We start from the raw sequence: 20,317 nt of genomic DNA, 5'->3' as shown, positions 1-20,317 counted from the left end.
GAGCTGTATATATAATTTTAAATCAGACATGGTTCATTTTGTTTTGAACTGGATGCCATTATTTCTTTGGATGAGTTGACTTGTTTGACACAATATCATAGATCAACCATACAACTCGGCAAACCCCGCTCACCAACACAGCAGCCATTGCAAGAGCAAACAAAAATATGTACATGAGTATAAATAATTCACTCCCTCTGTCCTGCTGAATCTAAAGTGACAAACATTCCATCGAATTGATGCTTTCCATAGGGAAAATTAAAGCAAATTATGTTATTTACTGAATGTTACTTGTCAACTAATATTGTGGTACTATTGCTTTAAGAATCTGTAATGATATGGAAGAAATTGAGACACTACTAAGCATTTAAAGCTACACAAACTGATTTTTTTTATATACACAATGGCCGAGGGGACTATGCCTAATGTGAAAAAAATCACTGTAAACCTTCCAGTTCCCTTCAACTTAACAGGGCATTTTATAATCTCTAAGCTTATTGTTTTGGTTTTATGGCTGCAACTTTACGTTCTTTTTTTCTATTAAGTAGTTTAACATTATTGATAATGTTCTGCAAAGGAAAAGTAATTGCACTCAGTGGCCTTTTTCCAATGTTTTGTGCAGTCACTGATAGTAAGGAGCCCTCAAATAATGTAACATCCATTAAATGAGAGCAATGCAGGGTATCAATGCATGTCTTTAGAGTAAATAATACATTTATCTTAATACAATATCTATGAATTTTAAATGATAATTAAATCATTTAAGGGGTTTTCTATCAGAAGATGCTATAACATGCAAATTTACTTCCTCAGTGTCAGGCTAAATCATAAAATAGATAAATACATTTTATGTACTATATATGGGCTAAATCATAAAAAAATCATTGAGTCGAAATGCAAACAATTTAATTGTTTTCCTCACATTGTCAGTATGCTGCATTTTTCTCTGACAGTTTGTCATACTGTGGCATTATCAATAACACCCTATTGTTTTGAAGGTTGTGGAGATTGCACCGGCTTTTCAACTGGATCCTAAACTGAGAAACAGACTTCACGCAGATGCTGTCACCCTCGCCAAATCGGTACGTTTGTGTGTTTTTGTGTCGAGGCCAATACCAGTCATTCACAAATATCTTAATTTCGGCTGTCTCTTACTCCATTTGTAATTTAAGTTTAAAGCAGGCATTTCCCTTAGGTTTAGATTAACTACCCAATTTTATAACATTTGGGAAAGGCTCTTGAATGAATGGAGGATTTAATGGTATAATGGCAATACCCCTACTCAACTAATTTTTTTAAATTGAGCTCAAATATTTAAGAGGTGTGTATTAACATAATGTTGAATATTCATGTATATGTGGCCTGAATGTTAAGACAGCTTATTATCTTTGTATTTCCCTTAAATTGTGAAGGCAGGTGTCATCACATGAATGTGTCAATGTATGTATTGCGTTACAGTTTTGACCACTTGTTTAAAGAAGTTGGCGGACTTGAGGAAAATTACGAGGATACTCAAGTATTAGGTTGTATTTAGGAAGTGTTGGCAAATACCCAATGTAATTAATTGTTTATTTCTTTAATTGGTTTTCAAATCAACTTGATTCCCCTTAGGAAAATTAATGTGATTTCTTTTTTTTTTACCAAAGCTAGACAGAAGGCCGTAGCCAATATGGTACGCGCTCTATCCACTACGCCACCGGAGCGCCCCATGAATGTGTTTATCTGTGATTCAAACAATGGGGACATTTAATTAACACATTTTAACTGTCAAAGCTAAAATACAATTTGAAAATGGCTGGAAATAGATAATAGTCAGATGGATAGCAGTAAACACAATACTGGAAATGAATGTTTGAACAGTTTTTGAGTGCATATCTCTGTAAAAATCTTCCAAAATTGTGCACTGATTAGAACAAGCAAAAACATTCGCTGCAAAGTTAAAGCTTGCCTTGTAAGAAGCCTTTTAAAATATTTCATATCACAATTTACTGGCTGAACTATGACAGCATCGCTTAAACATTAAGCCTCATCTCTGAGGAGATTTCAAGTAATGGTCTTTTCAGGTAATGGGCTGGTTGAGGAATGGATAGTATAAGAGAAGAGTGGGAAGACAGGATGAGACAATGATGGTGATTTGAATAAGAAATTACCTTGATGATACTGATGGAAAAATTGTTATATAAGAGATGGCAACTTTCAGACTCATTAAGTGACCTTGCTCCAGTAGGGATTGTTTTTTCTGCAATTATCAAATGGCAGCATCAAATCTCCTTAAAGTGACGAAACATGTCTGTTTGTTTGTATGATTTTAGAGCAGCATTGATGAGCTATTGTCCATGACTTACTCTTTGTATTATCATTTGAAAGTGGAGAGTGATGGCGCTCCTCAAATGACAATGAGTTGATGTCGGGAACCATCAAGAGTGCAGCATGCATGCAGTCACGCATACACCCATTTACTATTCCTGAGAGGACCTCATTGACTCAGTACAAGGGCATGTTTCAACTTCATCACACAGGCACCACTACGACATGCTATCTGTGTGAGTGCACACATGTTTGTTGTTGCATGCGGCAGAAATATTTTCTCCCTTTTCAAATCCTTGAATTTAAACTCAAGTAAAGGATTTCAGTGTGAAGTTGCATTTGTAGTTGCAGATTGTAATATTCACGTCATGCAGAAACTATATGTAAGTTTCAGCTTGTCAAGGAAAAGAATACAACGTAGATGCAAAATGCTGCACTTGTTTTCTTGTTTTGAGGTGCAGATTATTCCATGAGGTGGTGGAAGCCCTCGAATGTCTAGCAAAACAGTTGTGTTTTAAGTGTTCAGATAGTCCCCAAGGGTCTTGCATTTTCTCTGCCTCAGCTTCCATTTTTCTGGTTTCATAACCCCCCCCCCCCTTTCCCCTCCCATCTAATGCGTCCAGTCCAGTTTGTGCTTTTATTAGAGCCTCTTTGTGTGTGTGTGTGTGTGTGTGTGTGTGTGTTGACACATACAGTATATTCTGCTTTTGCTTTAACCTACACACCATCGGTAGGTTGGACTCTCAGCCGATCTCGATTGCCGATTTTGTAACTTGTGCAACCCTATATACAGATTCTGTATTAATAGAAAGATACACTTAAGCAATAGCTCACGACAGGCTGTGGAATGTAGAGCTGCAACGATTAATCGATTACTAAAATAATCGCCAACTATTTTGATAATCGATAAATCATTTCGAGTAATTTAACAAAAAAATTCCAAATTCTCTGATTTCAGCTTCTCAAATGTGAATATTTTCTGGTTTCTTTAATCCTCTTATGACAGTAAACTGAAATATCTGTTTGTTTTTGGACATAACAATACATTTGAGGACGTCAACCTGGGCTTTGGAAAATTGATAAAATTGTTTCACAATATTCTGACATTTTACGGACCAAAACACTAATCAATTAATAAGCGATTAATCGAGAAAATAATCGACAGATGAATCGATTATCAAAATAATCGTTAGTTGCAGCCCTAGTGGAATGTGCTCATTATACCACAGTTTGAGGGCGTTGTTCGACGCGAAGCGACCCCTTTTAATAATATAGATTACCTGTAAACTATCATTGGCACTACAACCTTGTATATTTTCATATGAGGTGCTTTCCTATGACATTGAAGAACTTTGAATCGATGGGAAAAATGGGTTTTATAGAAAGAGGAAAAATGTCTCCATGATGCCTATAATTGGGAGGGAATTAACTTTTCCTCCCATTTAATTTTATTAGTGGTGGGCCGTTATCGGCGTTAACGTGCTGCGTTAACGCAAAACTCTTATCGGCGATAAAAAAAATATCGCCGCTAATCTCTTATTCCACCTCCTGTTCGGCTCAGGGGAGATGGTTCCCTCCAGGGCCGATGGCTATTCGCCGTCAGGGTGAACCCCCTTCCGTGTGTTCTCTGGTCGGGTAATAATAGCCGGGGGCCGTTGTTGACACTTGAGGAGCCTTTATTGCAGGAGCGAAGCTTCTCTCACACACCCGCTGCTCTCTCTCTCCATCACTTGCCCACGACACACACCACCTGGCTGCAGGATCGCTAATGTAACACTCAGCGCCAAACCCCCTTCACAAATCTGTCTATTCAATGTTTACTTATGAATGTATCCATGTACGTAACTCTGACATGTACATAACTTAATTTATTGTTAATAATATGGTCTGTTTATAAATTCGGCATATGATTAAAGCATCTAAACGCCCGTAATCATGTTAAACGTTTACTGTTTTTAAGTCATTAATGCCACTCGCTCCCGCAGATACACAGCAGAGGGAGGTCTTATATTCAGCCATTGCTAAAGGGAGTGCTGTATTATGGAACGGCCGCTGTGGTACGAAATTCCAGTCTCAACAATGTTTCCTACACGAAATTATAACTCTAGCGTCTACAGCCCGTTGTTTTCATGTAGTGTAACTTGTGTAATGTGTTACATTATTCAGCTGTTGCCATGATGTCGGCTAACGCTGATGCTAATGATAACTAGCTCTCCGTCGCACAATAGACTGTAGGTTGGTGTTGCAGCCAGCTGTTAGGTGAAGCGCTGTCCCACAGGTAAAAGCCATGGACCTATAAAGCCTGTCCAATATTCACTCTAGTCCAGCTTCTTGAAAAGTTTATAAGGACTTTATTATTTATGTAAAAATTATATTTAATGTTTCACTTGAAGCACAAAAGTAATGGCTTTATTTTCTGTTATAGCCTATAGCCTACCCAACAAATTAGTTTTTTCGTTTTTTTTAAGCACAAAAAACAGTGCAATGTTGTGATTTTTAGCCTTATATCTGATTAAATTGTTAGAATATTATTTGTTCGCAATAATTAGACACTCGTTCTGATGACGAAATGAAAGCCACCTGGCTTGAGAAACACGTTCTCAAAGACTTACTTTGAGTCATTATTTAGGAGCACACACATATTATGAATGAATTCAAATGAGACATTTTAATCTAGATTAATTCCAAAATTAATCTAGATTAATCTAGATTAAAAAAATTAATCTATGCCCACCTCTAAATTTTACATTTGTCAATCTAGAATGTTTGGAGTGTCATTGACAACAGTGGGAGTCTGCAAAGCTTCACTCTACCCTTAATTGAATAATAGCGGTACTGTGAATTTGTGTGTTCAAGACGAGCCTGTGTGATACATTAAATGCTGCTTTTGGGTGTGTCTGTCTTTGCTATCACAATCTGTAGGGTTTCAGGCCTCTTGCTCTGTCACCTTCTGTGGTCTCTCTTTGTGTGTACACACGCCTCTGTCATTTCTAAGGGTGTTAAAATGTGGAATAAGTTCTGCTGTCAATCACCATGGTGACGGTGATTGAAAAGATGACATGCTCTCGCTCAGTCATGTCCCCTGCATACAAACACACGTGCATACATAGAAGCTCATAAACTCAGATTGACACTTTGTCCCCGGAGTCGATCAGTGTACTACAAACATTACTGGTACTTACAGATGCATAAAGACCTTGCCCATATAGTCCCACTATGCCCCCCCCCCCACCCCACCTACTGTAAATCTACAAATATGTTTTTTTCCCTCCGTCTCCTGAACTGCTCAATTTATTTTCTCATTCATCCTCTATTACCTCTGCACTCTTTTAGTTACAGCCAGTGTTAATTTTGGCAGCAAATTCTGATTTAGTCTAACGGCCCCCACACACATCCTACCTCTACTGCGCGTCTACCTCGCGTCTGCGTCTGACTTTTTGTCACAGACAGTGAAATCAACGTAGAGCGAGCACACATCCAACCTCAGACGCACTGCTGAGGTGCGTCGGAGGCACGTCTGCAGCGACGCTCCCCTTCACCTCAGGAGGCTCGCCTATTTTTTTCTGAGAGCAGCGCGTCTCTCTCGCGTCTCTGTGCTTTAACTGATAGAGAAATACTCTGTTGACAGTCATACCAGCAGCATTCACTCTAGTTACACGTTTACCCGGTGTGTTTATTTCAAAATAAAACATCCCTCAGTCGTATACGCGAATAATCCCTTTATTTCACGATTTAATTGTGCAATCAAAATCCGAGGGATTTAAAACCTAATTTTCAATTAGTTCTGGCATTTCATTTTTGGATAAATGACACATATAGAGATCCAATATAGTGAAGAAATAAAAAAGATCATGATGAGCGCAACAGTTTTCCGTTGCTCTCTGTGTCTACGGCCTTCTTCTTCCCCGACCACACCCCCCTCTCTCTCTCCCGTATAAATCAGTAAAGTGATTTTTGAAATACTCTGCTGAGAGTCATATTGACTTCATACTGGCAGCTTTCGCTGTAGTTTCACCATTTCCTGGTGTGTCCCCTTCAAAATAAAACTTCCACCAAGCGAAAATATGGCAAAAAAAAGAAAAAAAATGGCAATGGGGCGCACGGATTACTGTCCAGACTCAATATAAATCATATGCATCATAGATGACATGAAATAACTTCATTTTTAATGGGAATTATCTATGAAAACTCTATGTAGAAAGATAGGGCTTTTAGAAGCAGCGCTGCAGCAGCAGCTGCTGAGACGTTGCATGTGTGTCCGAGAAAAGTCCGAGAGAGGCAGCAGTAAGGTAACGCGACGCGCTCCAGAGGTAGACGCAGGATGTGTGTGGGGCGCGTTAGTCTTTTGAATATCACACCATTTAGTCTTAGTCCTATTCAAGTCATCTGAAATCTTTTAGTCTAGTCTTAGCCAACTAAATATAAGCAGATTTTAGTTGACTAAATTTACAGCGGACTTAGTCGACTAAGTGTTTCTTTCTTCATTGAATGGTATTAAGTTTTGAATATGCAATACAGACACAGATTTAATGGTTGTAATACAAAACATGTATTCTATTTCATTCGTATTAACCCATTGATGACGGCTGCTGCGCGATGCCACATTGGCTCTCCTGCCTTTTTTCTTTCTGCGTCGCGTAGCATTATTACTTTATCTAATTTTCATGGCATTCCCAGCATAGAATGCACTGTCATTGGTTCAAATACACATGAGGTGGGTTTTGTTGATTTTTTTTAAGACCACGTGACCACCCAAAAGTTGTGTGGTTTGCCGAAAATCATGTCAATAAAAAATAAATAAATAAATAAATAAAAAAAAAAAATACGCCAGCTATGTCGGCGACAGAACAGTTAGTGGCGTTTGGTGCGCAGAATCAAGGTCTACTATAGACTACTGACGGAAATCACACAACACATTGCATCTATTTATTAACAATATTTAATAATTTTCTAATTCATCTAATTTTGACGATTTTTAGAAATATTTGTTGGTTTGTAAGCGCTAAGGGAGCATGTTTAAATAAAACCTGTGAACCTTAACTTTTAAATGTATTTTATTTTATGTTTCTATGTGCTACACAGGCTTAGATATTAAAGCTACTACGAGTAAGTCGGCACGTTGGCGACACCTTTGAACAAAAGCGGTAGTATTTTTACGACGCCAGCTGTCGTGAAGCTGTTTTGTAGCTCGTGCAGGCGTGCAAGATTCAAATAATCAGGAAGCAATATGGTGCGTGTCCGTGTGTTGAAAGTGTGAGGGCACCGGACTCTTTTCGGCTCCGTGAGTCTATGGGTGACACAGCATCAACTAATGCCAGTAAGTGCTAAACACACCTGATTGCAATGAGTTGATGCATTGTCACCTCTCACGGAGCTGAACGAGTCCCCGACCGTGTCCTCACACAAAGCGAATGAATGAGAGATGGCAGTTAGTTAGTATGGATCACGATGAGGTAATGTGTTTATGTTGTAAATAATGACTATTTCCGATGAATAATGGTCATCTGATGATGCTGGTGAGGCAAAGTAAACTTTGTTTTAGTAGGCTGCCGCTCATTCATTTAGGAGTAAACACTGCAGTCTAGTTTCGCTGCGTGAAATTGTGTATACGTTGCTTGGCAACGCCCTCCCGCCCGCCTATCACTCTCCCTTTTAGCTTTTCTTCATTGCATTTTCTTTTTTTTTCTTTTATGGTTCAGCCCCGTTATCGGTCATTATGACGACAAACAACTGTCTCAAACAAGGCTCCCGCTCCCCTTCCCTCACCTGGAGGGATAGGCTTCTCAAATCGCGTTCCTGCGCCTCACTGAAATCTGTGACCAATACGGATATGTGACCATAGAGCATGCACGCGTGAACCGAAAATCGGACTGGGTGTACGACCAGATCAAATGCAGTAATAAAAACTATATAAAAACGTCTTTCTTTGCACTGATGGTCTCGTTTGCTGTTAAAGGTAATTTATGATTATGAGAGGAAACATGAGGCTGTTTAAAAGATATTTAAAAGTTACTCGTTGCCGCTTTAAGGTGTTGGTAGACTTGACAATTCGTACTATTTTTTTCAGAAAACCCTCAGGCATTAAGGACATGCATCCTAGATTGCCATAGTCATCAATGGTCATCAATGGGTATATCCACAACTATATCTAAGCTCATACATAAAAACTATCAAATATATTGGGTGCCAAGCATTTCATAGTAGATATGTGTGTGTTTTTCTGATGATTTCGTGTTGTGACCATCGAGCGTCGCTGATTCCCGAGTCGGGAAAATCATTCATGAAAGCTGCTGTTAAGGTTGCAGCATTGCCCGCACTATTTAATTGACAAGTAGTCTAAAGGAACTACTAAACAAATATGATTTTTCTATCCGCACAAATAAGTAAAACATTTGCATTCTCTACCCATCATCCTCATCTTCTTGTGCAGTTTTCTCCATTGTCTGCAGAAAGCAAAGACAGATTCTGCTGTGGTTGTGTAATGTAAGACGCATGCAATAGTGCAGGGCCTTGGATGTCCGGGTGACATTGGCACTTGTGATTGGATGGGTGCTATTTTGAGCATCTGGAGCTTGTCTCCTTGTGCCTGCAGAATCCTCAAGCCTGTGTGCCCTGCATGTTTTGTAAATGTCATGCCCTGGAGTAAGTGTGATATTAATATGGAAAATGTTTCCTTATTGTGGTGGATTAGGAACGGGAAGTTTGTATGGGAGATTGAGATGGCATATAAGGCTTAAAAGGAATATAATTCCTTAGACGATCCTCAGCAGTGTTGTGGACTGTCTAGAAGGGAGGTAAATATGGGGGATAGGTCTAGATGAATAAAACAACAGACAGTAATACACAAAGCAAACGGTATGGAGAAGGGAGGAGTATAAAGGGGAAGGAAAAGGTAGAAGACAAACCTGTTAATGAAACATGAGACTTAAAAAAAAGAAGTGTACTGAAACCAAGTGATGTGGTCACACAATGCAGGGACTTTAGTGAGGGAAAGACTAAAGAGGGGAGGTATTGATTCTTTTTGCCAGCTCGCGGGAATTTCAGCCAACTGTCCTTTCTGAAATTAGAGCCAAGGGGAAAGGTGCATGGATGGAGTGAAGAAATGGAGTAAAACATGGTGGGAGAGAGAAGCAAGAACACTTTGTAATCATTTGAATCACAATGTACGGTAATCATTCTGAAGTATGGTGAAATTGCCATTATTATGAACAACAAATGTTCACAGCCGTAGCAGTATAACTAGCAAAGTGGTTTTAAAATGGTGATCAAAACATCTCAACTACATAAAGACAATCTAAAACCCCAAAACACAACAGATGCCAAACAAAGACAGAAATGATTTAGATAACTGTCTAAAATATCCACAGAATAACACGGTTAAAAGCTAGGAGTACTTAAGCTTTTAATGTCATCATTGATCCTATGATTTACGTAAGTGATGGGCAAACTTAACCAAACAACAAAGAGCTTTTAACACAGAAGGTACTTTATTTTGTCATCTGTTCCTCACTTAGTTACTAATAGGCATTTCACAGTACACATTTTGACATGTTCTTTCAGGAAAAGACCAGTTATAATTTATAACAGTGATAATGGCTGAATTTATGTATGTATGATCCCTCACTGGCTTGGCTCACTGGGACACTTAAACAAACTCAGCCATTGTTAATGTTATGAGCTACGCCTTTGCTTTAAATTTAATATCGCAAGACTTTCCATCGTTAAGGCAGTTTGAGAGATGGGGTGGGCTTGACTTCTTGTTAATTAAGTTTGTTTTTTTATTTTTATATTCTTGTTTGTATCATTTTTGCAGAGAAGGAGAGACAGCATGGCTGTATTAAGTGTATCATTTACGACTTGTAAAACACTGGCGTTGGCCTGCTTTTCATGATAGATCCTTTAGTATGTTACAACCCTACCGATTGCCCCTGCTCTCAGCAATAAGATTAGATTCTAGAACAGACTCTGAACACCAAAAAACTAAAAAAGACACTAGGGTATATTGGATAACAAATTAAATGTATTTACAAATACCTTGGTCAAAATGAATGCAAAATAGATGGGCACAGTCAGTAATGTAGGGAATGGATAAGTGAGGATATACTTTATCTGTGTTATAAAAGGTAAAATAATTAAACAAAGGCTCAGAGGTCTGTGGCGTGAAGATATCTCAACTTGGCTGGCTGCCACTCTTGGACACACATGTCCCCATTGTATCCCTCTTAAATGTAAAGTAGTTCTCTTAAATGGAATGTAATAAAAAAAATATGTTTACCGGATTACTCTGCACTCTAGCTGTCTGTAGTAAAGTATGTTGATTAGTAGTGACAACTACTGCCAAAAAGCTGTTGATCCTTGGTTAGTGCAGACAAACCCAGGTTACAATAGGGCACACACTTTGATTTGCGGGTTTATGTCTTAGTCCTTTCTGGGGAATTTTTTTGTTTCTGCCGTTTCTGTCATTGTAACAGCTTCTTATTGGATCAATAAGTGACATTTTCTGCCTAAAGAATATTTGTCCCAAACTACTAACGGAGTGTCCTGAGTTACATTAGCACAGAAGCTAGTAAATTACACTTTAACTTGTATGAATCGTCAGCATCACTTTGGGGTGGTGTTAGAATGGTGGGATATTTCCTTTATGCCCCTTACTTTTTCTCTTCTCTAATCTCCTTTTTTTTTGTAATTAGTATTTTATTGAGTTTTTATACATCACTGTAACAATGTAATCAGAATTGTAGTCAACACAATTGACGTCTTACAATTTATCCCTTAGTGATGGTTCATTTTTTAAAAAGCAAATAAAAATTATGCCAAAAGGGGTAATAGAAATCGGTAGAAATAGTTAAATAAAAAGATAAAAAAAATATGTATATAAAATAGAAAAACACACATGGATCAGTTGTACAGATTTACAATAAGCAGCACTCTCATCTGGTAGCAATATATTGCACGTACTTTCCCCATTTCGCCACATATTTTTCAGTCCTGTCATTGATGTTGAACGAGATTTTTTTCGTAGGATGCCACTTTTGCCAACTCCGTGCTCCACTCCTGGAAAGAGGGCTCACCTGGGTTCTTCCCGTCTCATGATTAGTTGTTTTCCAACCATTATACTGGTCTGAATAAAGTCCGCTGCTCCACAGTTGAATGTTATTTGTGGATAATTTAAAACAGGGGTGTCCAAACTTTTTTCACTGAGGGCCACATACAGAAAAATCTACGAAGGGCCGGGCCACTTTGCAAAAATAACACTTTTATCAGGACATGTAGCTGCTCTGATATTTAGTTTCATAGTGTTTTCGTAAATTGTAATCCTTCTTCACGGCAACACTTTACTTGCTCATTAAACAGATACATTCCCCCTCTTGTTAAATGCCATTGATACACCCAGTGTTTTCTGCTTTTGCGTCCAATGTCCAGCTGAGTGAAAATAGTAGCCAGCCGAGATCCTGCCCCTCCAAGGGGGGTCCGGGGGGCATACCCCCGGGAGATTTTTTTAAGTTTTTAAAGTGAAATGCATGAATCTGGTGCACTTTGAGAGGGAAATTAAGAGGCTAAAGCTGAAGAATTGTGTATGAAAAAAAATGGAGACACTGTGCCAGATGAATTAGAAGCTATTGGAGAAGGACGTATGGATTTTCCATAATAATATTAATTTAAAATAAAATATTATGCAGGGTCCTCTGGGATGGGCTTGGTGCTCTTTTTCTTTTATGGGACATATTTCTCTGTAATATAATGAGTGCATTTAAATTATTTAAAAATTAAAAGGGCCATATTACATTATATTTTTTAAATGTGTCACGGGCCAATCAATCAGTTTTGACAACCCTGCACTAGTGGGTTAACTAAGAAATGCAAAAAAAAATAATAATAATAAAAAAAAAAAATTCAAAGGGCCATATTACATTATATCTTTTAAAATCGGCCGCGGGCCAATAAAAAGCGGGCCCGCGGGCCGTAGTTTGGACACCCCTGATTTAAAACATACAGCCTTGGGCAGAACTCCAAGGTAGTCCGAGTAATGTTTTCAATGCGATCATGAATCTTCAGCCAGTAGTTCTGAATCATGGGACATTCCCAGAGCAGATGAAGAAGAGTCCCTTCTGAGCTGCAGCACTTCCAGCAGTCTGCAGTATCCCGCAGCTTCAGCCTGAACAGTCGACTTGGAGTCCAATAAAAGCGATTAAGAATCTTAAACTGGAATACTATCAATTAAACAGGACAATGTGGCAGGCAGTAACGAGCTAGAGACTAGAAAGAAATCTGTTCTTGAATAGACTTTGTGGGCTCCTGAGTAAAAAGTATAATCTCTTTCCGTTGGGTGGTTCAGTCTCCACACATCTGTTAGACCCATAGATGAACACATTTTCTTAACAAGCAAAACAGAGTCAGGCATTCTACTTAATGATGGCTTACTTCTATCAAGGATTTGGTCTAAAACAATATTGAAGTCTCCTCCCAGAATGATTGGATACTGTCCCATATTATGCAACTTATTTTCTACGTCTACGAAAAAATTAGGGTTCATCAGCATTGGGTGCATATATATTGGCCAGTATCAGAGTCTGTCCTTGAATCTCTGCTAGTATTATAATAATTCTGCCCTCCTCATCTTTAACCTCCTTCCTGAGCTTGAACTGTAGCCTTTGTTTACTAATATAGCTACTCCCCGTTTTTTAGATGTCCCAGCACTAAAGTATACGTGTCCTACCCAGTCCCTACATCATTTAACTGATTCCTGGGGACAACAATGTGTTTCCTGCAAGAATGCTACATCTTGTTTTTTAGTTTTCAGATGCCCCAGTATGTTCTTCCTTTTTAATTGGACAGCCCAGGCCATTCACATTCCAGGTTGAATAACAAAATGTCCTCCCACTGCTAGTCATAAGCAATCTCAAAGTGTTTTACTGTAGAATAAGTGGCCATTCTATTATGACAAGTGTCTGTTTGCACACACACACACACACACACACACACACACACACACACACACACACACACACACACACACACACACATTGAATCCATCATTGCACTAACCATCTTTCTCTTCAACATTAACTCTTGTTTTCTTCTCTGCTTTGCTCTTACTCTGTATGTTCTGATAGTTTTTCTAGTGCAGAGCTGATTTTTTTTTTCCTAGAACAAGCTGGAAAGTTTTGTGTGAAGGAGGGAGTTAAATATATGTGAACGTTAAGGGATTTAAATTATGAACTATTATCGACTATGGTTTAACCATATGAACATGTTCTTGATTCCCACAGTTTGGTTTTCTAAATGAATGAGATTAAAATGGAAAACGTTTATTGCATTTTAGTAAATATATTGTACAAACATGTCTGTATGGATATCTGACTTAAAAACAAAAATCTGTCAAATCACCCAGCCAGTCCATCAGTAAAAGCCAACTAACCACTAATCAGAGAGATAAAAATGTATCTAGAGCTGATTGACCGGTATAAGTGGCAGGGCGCCGAGGGCATTGTTCCGTCCTGGGAGTATCATGCCTTATCGACACAGTAGTCTGATCCTAAAGGTAACGATCCCTTCCAAGTCTGAACAGCACTGGAGCTAAACTTACTTTGAGCACGTAACCGAATGTGTGTGTGTAGTCACACAATACACACACACACAAACAGACACACACACACTTAGTGGTGGTGTTAGAACATGCACACAACTCCAGTCTTTATGAAGTAGAAAAAAAACATTTCTGCCCTGACTACCTCTTGCAAGAAGTGAGATGGAGGAAGGAGTGAGATTAAGGGAAGGGGTGGCATCTAAAGTAGGAAGGTATGCATAGTTGTGTAAAGGATGAGAGCATTGCAGGAAGGAAAAACGGCTTTTGGCCTGATTTTTTTTTTTAAACCAAGTTACTTATAGTGTTTCGGGACTGAGAATTTATTTAAATGCAGTGTTGGGAACGTTACTTTAAAAAAGTAATTAGTTATAGTTACTCACTACTTGTTCCAAAAAGTAACTGAGTTAGTAACTGAATTACTTTATAATAGAAGTAACTAGTTACCAGGGAAAGTAACTATTTGCATTAGCCTACTGTAAAAAAAAAAAGTTGCTATAGGCTATGTCAACACATTTGGATTTTTCTGAGCAGTTTTCACAAGTCAGTTGAAATGAGTAAGAGACAGGTAGGCCTACTTGAAGGCTACATAACCTTCAATATTTATTGCACATCAACAGACAGCAAGAGGTTTATCCTGCTCTTCAAGTATTTTGTTCTCAACAAAAGTAGTAGAGGAAACTGCTGAATGTACCGTGCTGATCTGCTATATCGCTGGATTCACTTCAGGGGCGTCGGCTAAAACACCACTTAAGGCCAAAAACGTCAGACTATGAAGCATGAGACGATGGAAGGAGGAGTAAGGATTTATCCTATGTTTATTTCCTTCTTTAACATGCACAGCAGCATACAGATCCCAGGAGAAGATCAATAGCAATATTCGGCTCGTGATGACATGCTAAACAGCTGTTGCAACCGGCGAATCGCGGCCGTTTAATAACGTGCATAAATTATAATTTATAGAGATCGGGAAACTCCATGCACTTACTCACAGGGGCGATGCAAACAAACTCAGGGAAAGCACGTTTCAACCGTGGATTGATAGGTGGTTACTGCGACAACGTGCATGCTCGCACAACAGAGAGAGAAAGAAAAATAAACTTCACTAAACAGGCGCTCCGGCTGACTGACGTGACGGCGCTAACCGACAGTTATAATGTCATCCACACTGAATAAAACACAACTTAAAACACACCGGTCTCCTCACTAGCAGTTTGTGTAGTATGGAGCCAGGGGTGCGTTCGGATTACACAGTTTATTCAATCAATTCATAGTAACGCACCGCATTTAACGTTCAGTAACGATAACGGCGTTGTAACGATGGAAAAAATAATTAGTTAGATTACCCCGTTACTGAAAAAAGAACGGCGTTACCCAACACTGTTTAAATGCAATTATGTATCTGTGATTCAGTAGGCACATGCCTGTTGTTGAGATAGGTGAACTTTGTGTAACTTTGGGTTGTGTCTTTTTGCGGTCTAGAGGGGGTTGGGGGATGTATTATTATTTTTGTTTTCGTTTATACTACTTACTTACTTGTTTTAAGATTGTCTTAAAGGACATACATATATGTGGTCTGCCTTGTGGTGCAAGGACATGTCTGAACATGTCCGGATTTTATGAGCATGTGGAGGGAGGGAAGTGGGGGCCTGTAACCCTGACCCCCCCCTCAGTTGGCCAGCCCACATGCTCCCTGTTCACCCTATATAAGCAGGGGTTTTGGCAGAGGAGAGGGAGTTATTTTTTCTTTTCAAGAAGGGGAAGAGGCTCGGAACCAATTCTTCCTTTTCTATTCTGAGAAGTTTGGTAAGGGACCATTTGGGTTATTGATGGGAACTAATTGATGAACCAGGTTGTAGAATAGCATGGAGTTGAGGTTGAAAAACTGTTGAACCAACTTTTCCTGATTGTTGTGTCGTAAAATCAAGCTTGTCATAGCATTTGAAGATATTCAAATATATATGACAAGATTGAAAGCCTCGGCCAACACCCAGAACTATTGAAGTTGTGTAGACAGTAGAGCTTTAAAAAACCTGAAGATGAGAATACTCCTGATCTCTTGTGGATTGGAAATAGGAGAACTCATGAACTAAATTCAATGTGAACACAAGACATACAACACATAAGTTAAGTCTTATACTTCTCTACATATATTAACCACTTAAATGGGAGTGTAGGTACTTATTTTCCTTCCTTTCATTTTATTTTATCTTTTCTTTTTATATTGTGAAAGTATAATCTTTTTGTATTGGTTAAATAAAATTTCTTGAAAACGCTATAACTCTTTGGCCTGAATCTTTAGTTTAGTGTTGGGAACAAGGACCTAATTAGGGTTTTTCTTTAAAGAGACCGCGGCGCCTCTGAGGTAAGCAATTCAAACCTACACTACGGCTACACTACTGATAACAAAGAATACACATCCCATAAACACACTCCTTGAATTAGGAGGGAATTACATTTATCTATTGGCCTAAGCTCATCCAGGTGTATGGACTTAGTGAGGACTTAACGGTAGTCTTTTGAAGCTAGGGGTAAATGTGAGGTATTCATCCACCAGAAAACTTAAAAACCTATTATCTAATCTCCTCCTTTCTAAACACTTATCAAGGATAAAGGTCTGAAATCTGGACTTAACCTAGGATAAAATTAGAAGAGACAATTGTAAGGGTCGTTAGGGGATCAACACAGGGGGAGATCTGGAGATAGGCAGGGGTCAAAGGGTAACATGCTTTAAAACCAGAGCCTTTAAGGTAATATATGGTGTGAAGGTTTTTGGTGAAAAGTAAAACCTTTTGGGAATTGTGTAAATCAGCTTTTGGTCTTCGTTTGCCATAAATAAAGAGCAGGGGTCGATGAACACATAAACTTTATAGTGGAACAGGTTTAAACAAGGAACAAACGAACTTGGCAGGCTATATATACACACAAACGTCCTGATATTAATTTAGGGGTGTTTAAATCTGGTGAAGGGAATACCGGCATAATCATCACTGTGGACGGTGAAAGATTAATCTTTATTTGCAGCCATGTGTTTTTATTTGTGTAGAGGCATGGGTGTGCCTGCCTGCTCCAGCTGTGTGTGTTGTGCGGTGCTCCTTGATCACTACGCAGCTGTATTTACTCCTCCTTAACATTTCGTAGACAACAAGCTCATTATGCCTCCATTAACTGCTGAAAGAGCAAAGGGTGAATGAGAGTATGATGAGAGACTGAAGGGACTGAGAGAAAAATAAATATCTGTGGAAAAAGAAGGGGGAGGCATGACAGGATGACTTACACAAAAATGAGGACTAATGCCTCATATTAAGAAAGATTTTGAAAAGAGTGGTAAAAATGAGAGGATGAAAGAGGTGAAATGGATATTAGTTATGGGAGTAGTGGTGAAGTAAGGGGTAGTTTTAAAATATATCAGGTGTAAGTAAGATGAATAGAGGGATACAAAAATGGTGTGTGCAGTCAAAACTTTAAAAATTAGAAAGTCCCGGTATTTAGACGGGCCCCTTGTATTTGATTTAACAAAAGAAATCATCCTTTATGATAGAAAAATAATTAACTTTCCAGCTGGTCTCGAGGATTTCTTAAAAAATATTTTCCTCAACAAAATTGTCATTTAGAAAGCATGATTTGGAATGATTATCTTCAAAATGTTATTTAACATTATTTCTTTATTGCATGATGGATAGAGCAAGCATACGTGTAATTTGAATGTCCTCCGCATTCCTGAATGTAAAAGTTATTAGATTCAAAGACTGAAATTGCATCTTTGCTTTCTTTTAACATTGTGTAATTAAAACCGGTTATTGGGGCAGCACTAGCCTCATCAGAGACTCAGCTTGCATTACACATAGCTGAGCCTCAGAGCTACACCTCCACAAATATGTTGTGGACTTCTACTAAGGCTCCTGCTCTTCCCTACATAATCACAAAAAAACAGTACTTGCTGTATAGCTGCATACTGTTCGAAACTGAATATATTAGCTATCACATCCCAACCCTTAACAGAGCCCACTGTGGCAACAAGTGGTGTTAATAAGTTATACAGCAATATTTCCCTTAAGTTCCCTAAAGTGTATTACTAAAGTAATACATCTATGGTGCCCATCATCTCTACCCTCTCTGGCTAACCCTGCACCATGACCCCTACTGGGAGGGATATGCGGGGAAAAAAATGTAAGTTGCCCCATGTACATTAATAAACCACAAGCTACTTTCTTTTGTACCACAAAAGTAAGGCAGTAGTTGCAAAACCCTGGAGTGCATAGCATTAAACAGAAATGCAATTTATGGTTTATGAATTGAGCTTGATGGAGAATGTGGTTATATGCCCATGGTCATAAGCTTGATGCTTCTTTCAAAGATTCTTATTTTACCAAAAACTGTTTGCAGTAAAGGGTACCTGCAGTGCAACAGAGAGATGGCTTCATTTAGATGTAACTTTACACTGTGGGGCATCCAGGGTGGCACTTTACGCAGGAAAATTGGTCAGATGGTCATACCAGCATGAAATCAACACTCATTTAGAAAATGGAGAGTAGGTTCCCAAATGTAGCAGGTCTGCCTTGATCCCCTCTGGCTCTAGCCTCCTCAACATTTCTGGCCCTTTTTCTTTGAGTGGACATTCTGGGGCATCTTGTCTAATGAATCGACATGTGCTGTTACACATTTTTTCGTGTCTTATTTAGTCCTTTTGTATGTGCTTGTCCTTACAGTATTATATTCCAAAAGAGAGAGCTGGCTGATTGTGCAGTGAGAAGAGCAGATTGAGGGATAGAGGCAAATGGATGGGGATGGCGTAAAGGCCTTTGCATTTAAGAGGCAGAGAATCAGAGAGATGCTTATAAAATGTTATGGGCTTGTACAACCCCAATTTTGAAATGTTTTACATGTATATAAAACCGAATGTAATCATTTGGTAATCCTTTTGCATATACAATCAAGTTGAAAACAATACAAAGGCAACATATTTGATGTTTTACTTTATCTATTTCATTTTTCGTAAATATGATATATACTGTATATGATATATATTCTGAATTTCAAAAAAGTTGGGACAGGGGCATTACAATATTGGGAAAGCTGTAAAATGTTAAAAAAATGCCTTTTTGGAACATTACTCACATAAAAATGTTAACTGGTAACGGGTGATATTATCATGAAGGGATATAAAGGGGCAACCCGTAAATATTTAGTCTTCAAAAGCAATAATGGGGTGAGGCCCACCACTTTGGGAAGAACTGCAGTGGAAAACAGTCCAAAAGTTTAAGAACAACATTCCTTCAAATCATTTAAGAATTTCACCATCTATAATCTATATTATAATAAAATATATAGAGTATCCGGAGAAATCTCTGGACATAAGGGGCAAGGTCCAAAATTAAAATATAATGCCAATCAACCAATATAAAGTAGAAAAGCCAGCGTTTGTGATAGTAAGGGGGTGGGCTCGTGCCCATGGCATGGGTAACTTGCACATCTATGAAGGCACCATTAATGCTGAAAGTACATACAGCGCATATTTTGGCGCTACATGCTGCCATCCAGACAACATCTATTTCAGTGACGTCCCTGCTTATATTAGCAAGTCAATACTCTACCACATTATGCAAGTCTTAATACAGCTTGGCTTCGTAGGCACTAGACTGGCCTGTCCGCAGTCCATACCTGTCTCCCATTGAAAAGATATGGTGCATTATTAAGCACAAAATATCACAATGGAGACCCCGGAATGTTGCGCATCTGAAGTGGTATTTCAAGCAAGAATAGGAAATCATTTTGCTTTCAAAATGTCAACAATTAATGTTCCTCAGTTCCCAAACGCTTACTCAGTTCTGTTAAAATAAAGGATAATGAAACATAGTGGTTAACATGCCCCTGGCCCAACTTTTTTGAAACGTGTTGCAGGCACAACATTTTGAATTTGTGTAAATTAACAAAAAACAATAAAGTTTTAACAAATATGATGTATTTTGTTTCTGTTTTGTATTGAATACACGTCGAAAATTATTAGGAAATGATCACATTCTGTTTTATTCACATATAACATAACGTCCCAACCTTTTCAGAATTGGGGTTGTACAGTATATCACAGAAGTCACAGATGGTGTGATGGTTGGAGTGAGCGACGTAAGGTAAAGATAGTTAGTTGAAGTTTTGATGCTTTAAAACTTGGTATGCAAGTGTTTTTATTCGTCTCTTTTGACCTGCTTACTTGCAATACTATTATTCATTTTGACCTACATACCTTATTTGTCCAGTTATATCAAATTAATCTAAAAACATTCTATATGAAAAGTCCATAAATGAATATTATGAAACCAAAATTTCCTTTTTATTCTATTTATTGGGCCAAGTAGGTAAAAGAAAAGTAAAACGGTGGCATTCGGTGTGAAACGAAAGTCACAATAAACTATCAGAATATCCAATATT

At 38.4% G+C, this 20,317-nt stretch overlaps 1 protein-coding gene across 1 annotated transcript in view; it reads left to right on the top strand.

Moving 5' to 3' along the window:
* Positions 1 to 20,317, top strand: part of pcxb (pyruvate carboxylase b) — a 282,158-nt gene that overhangs the window by 32,364 nt on the left and 229,477 nt on the right. The window contains exon 9 of the mRNA XM_080052016.1: positions 999 to 1,082. Coding sequence (XP_079908142.1) covers positions 999 to 1,082 — 84 coding nt within the window. The remainder of the gene's footprint in view (positions 1 to 998; positions 1,083 to 20,317) is intronic.

Source organism: Ammodytes marinus (assembly GCF_949987685.1).
Source record: "Ammodytes marinus genome assembly, chromosome: 23".
NCBI lineage: Eukaryota > Metazoa > Chordata > Actinopteri > Uranoscopiformes > Ammodytidae > Ammodytes > Ammodytes marinus.
This window is presented reverse-complemented; position numbering and strand designations above follow the sequence as displayed.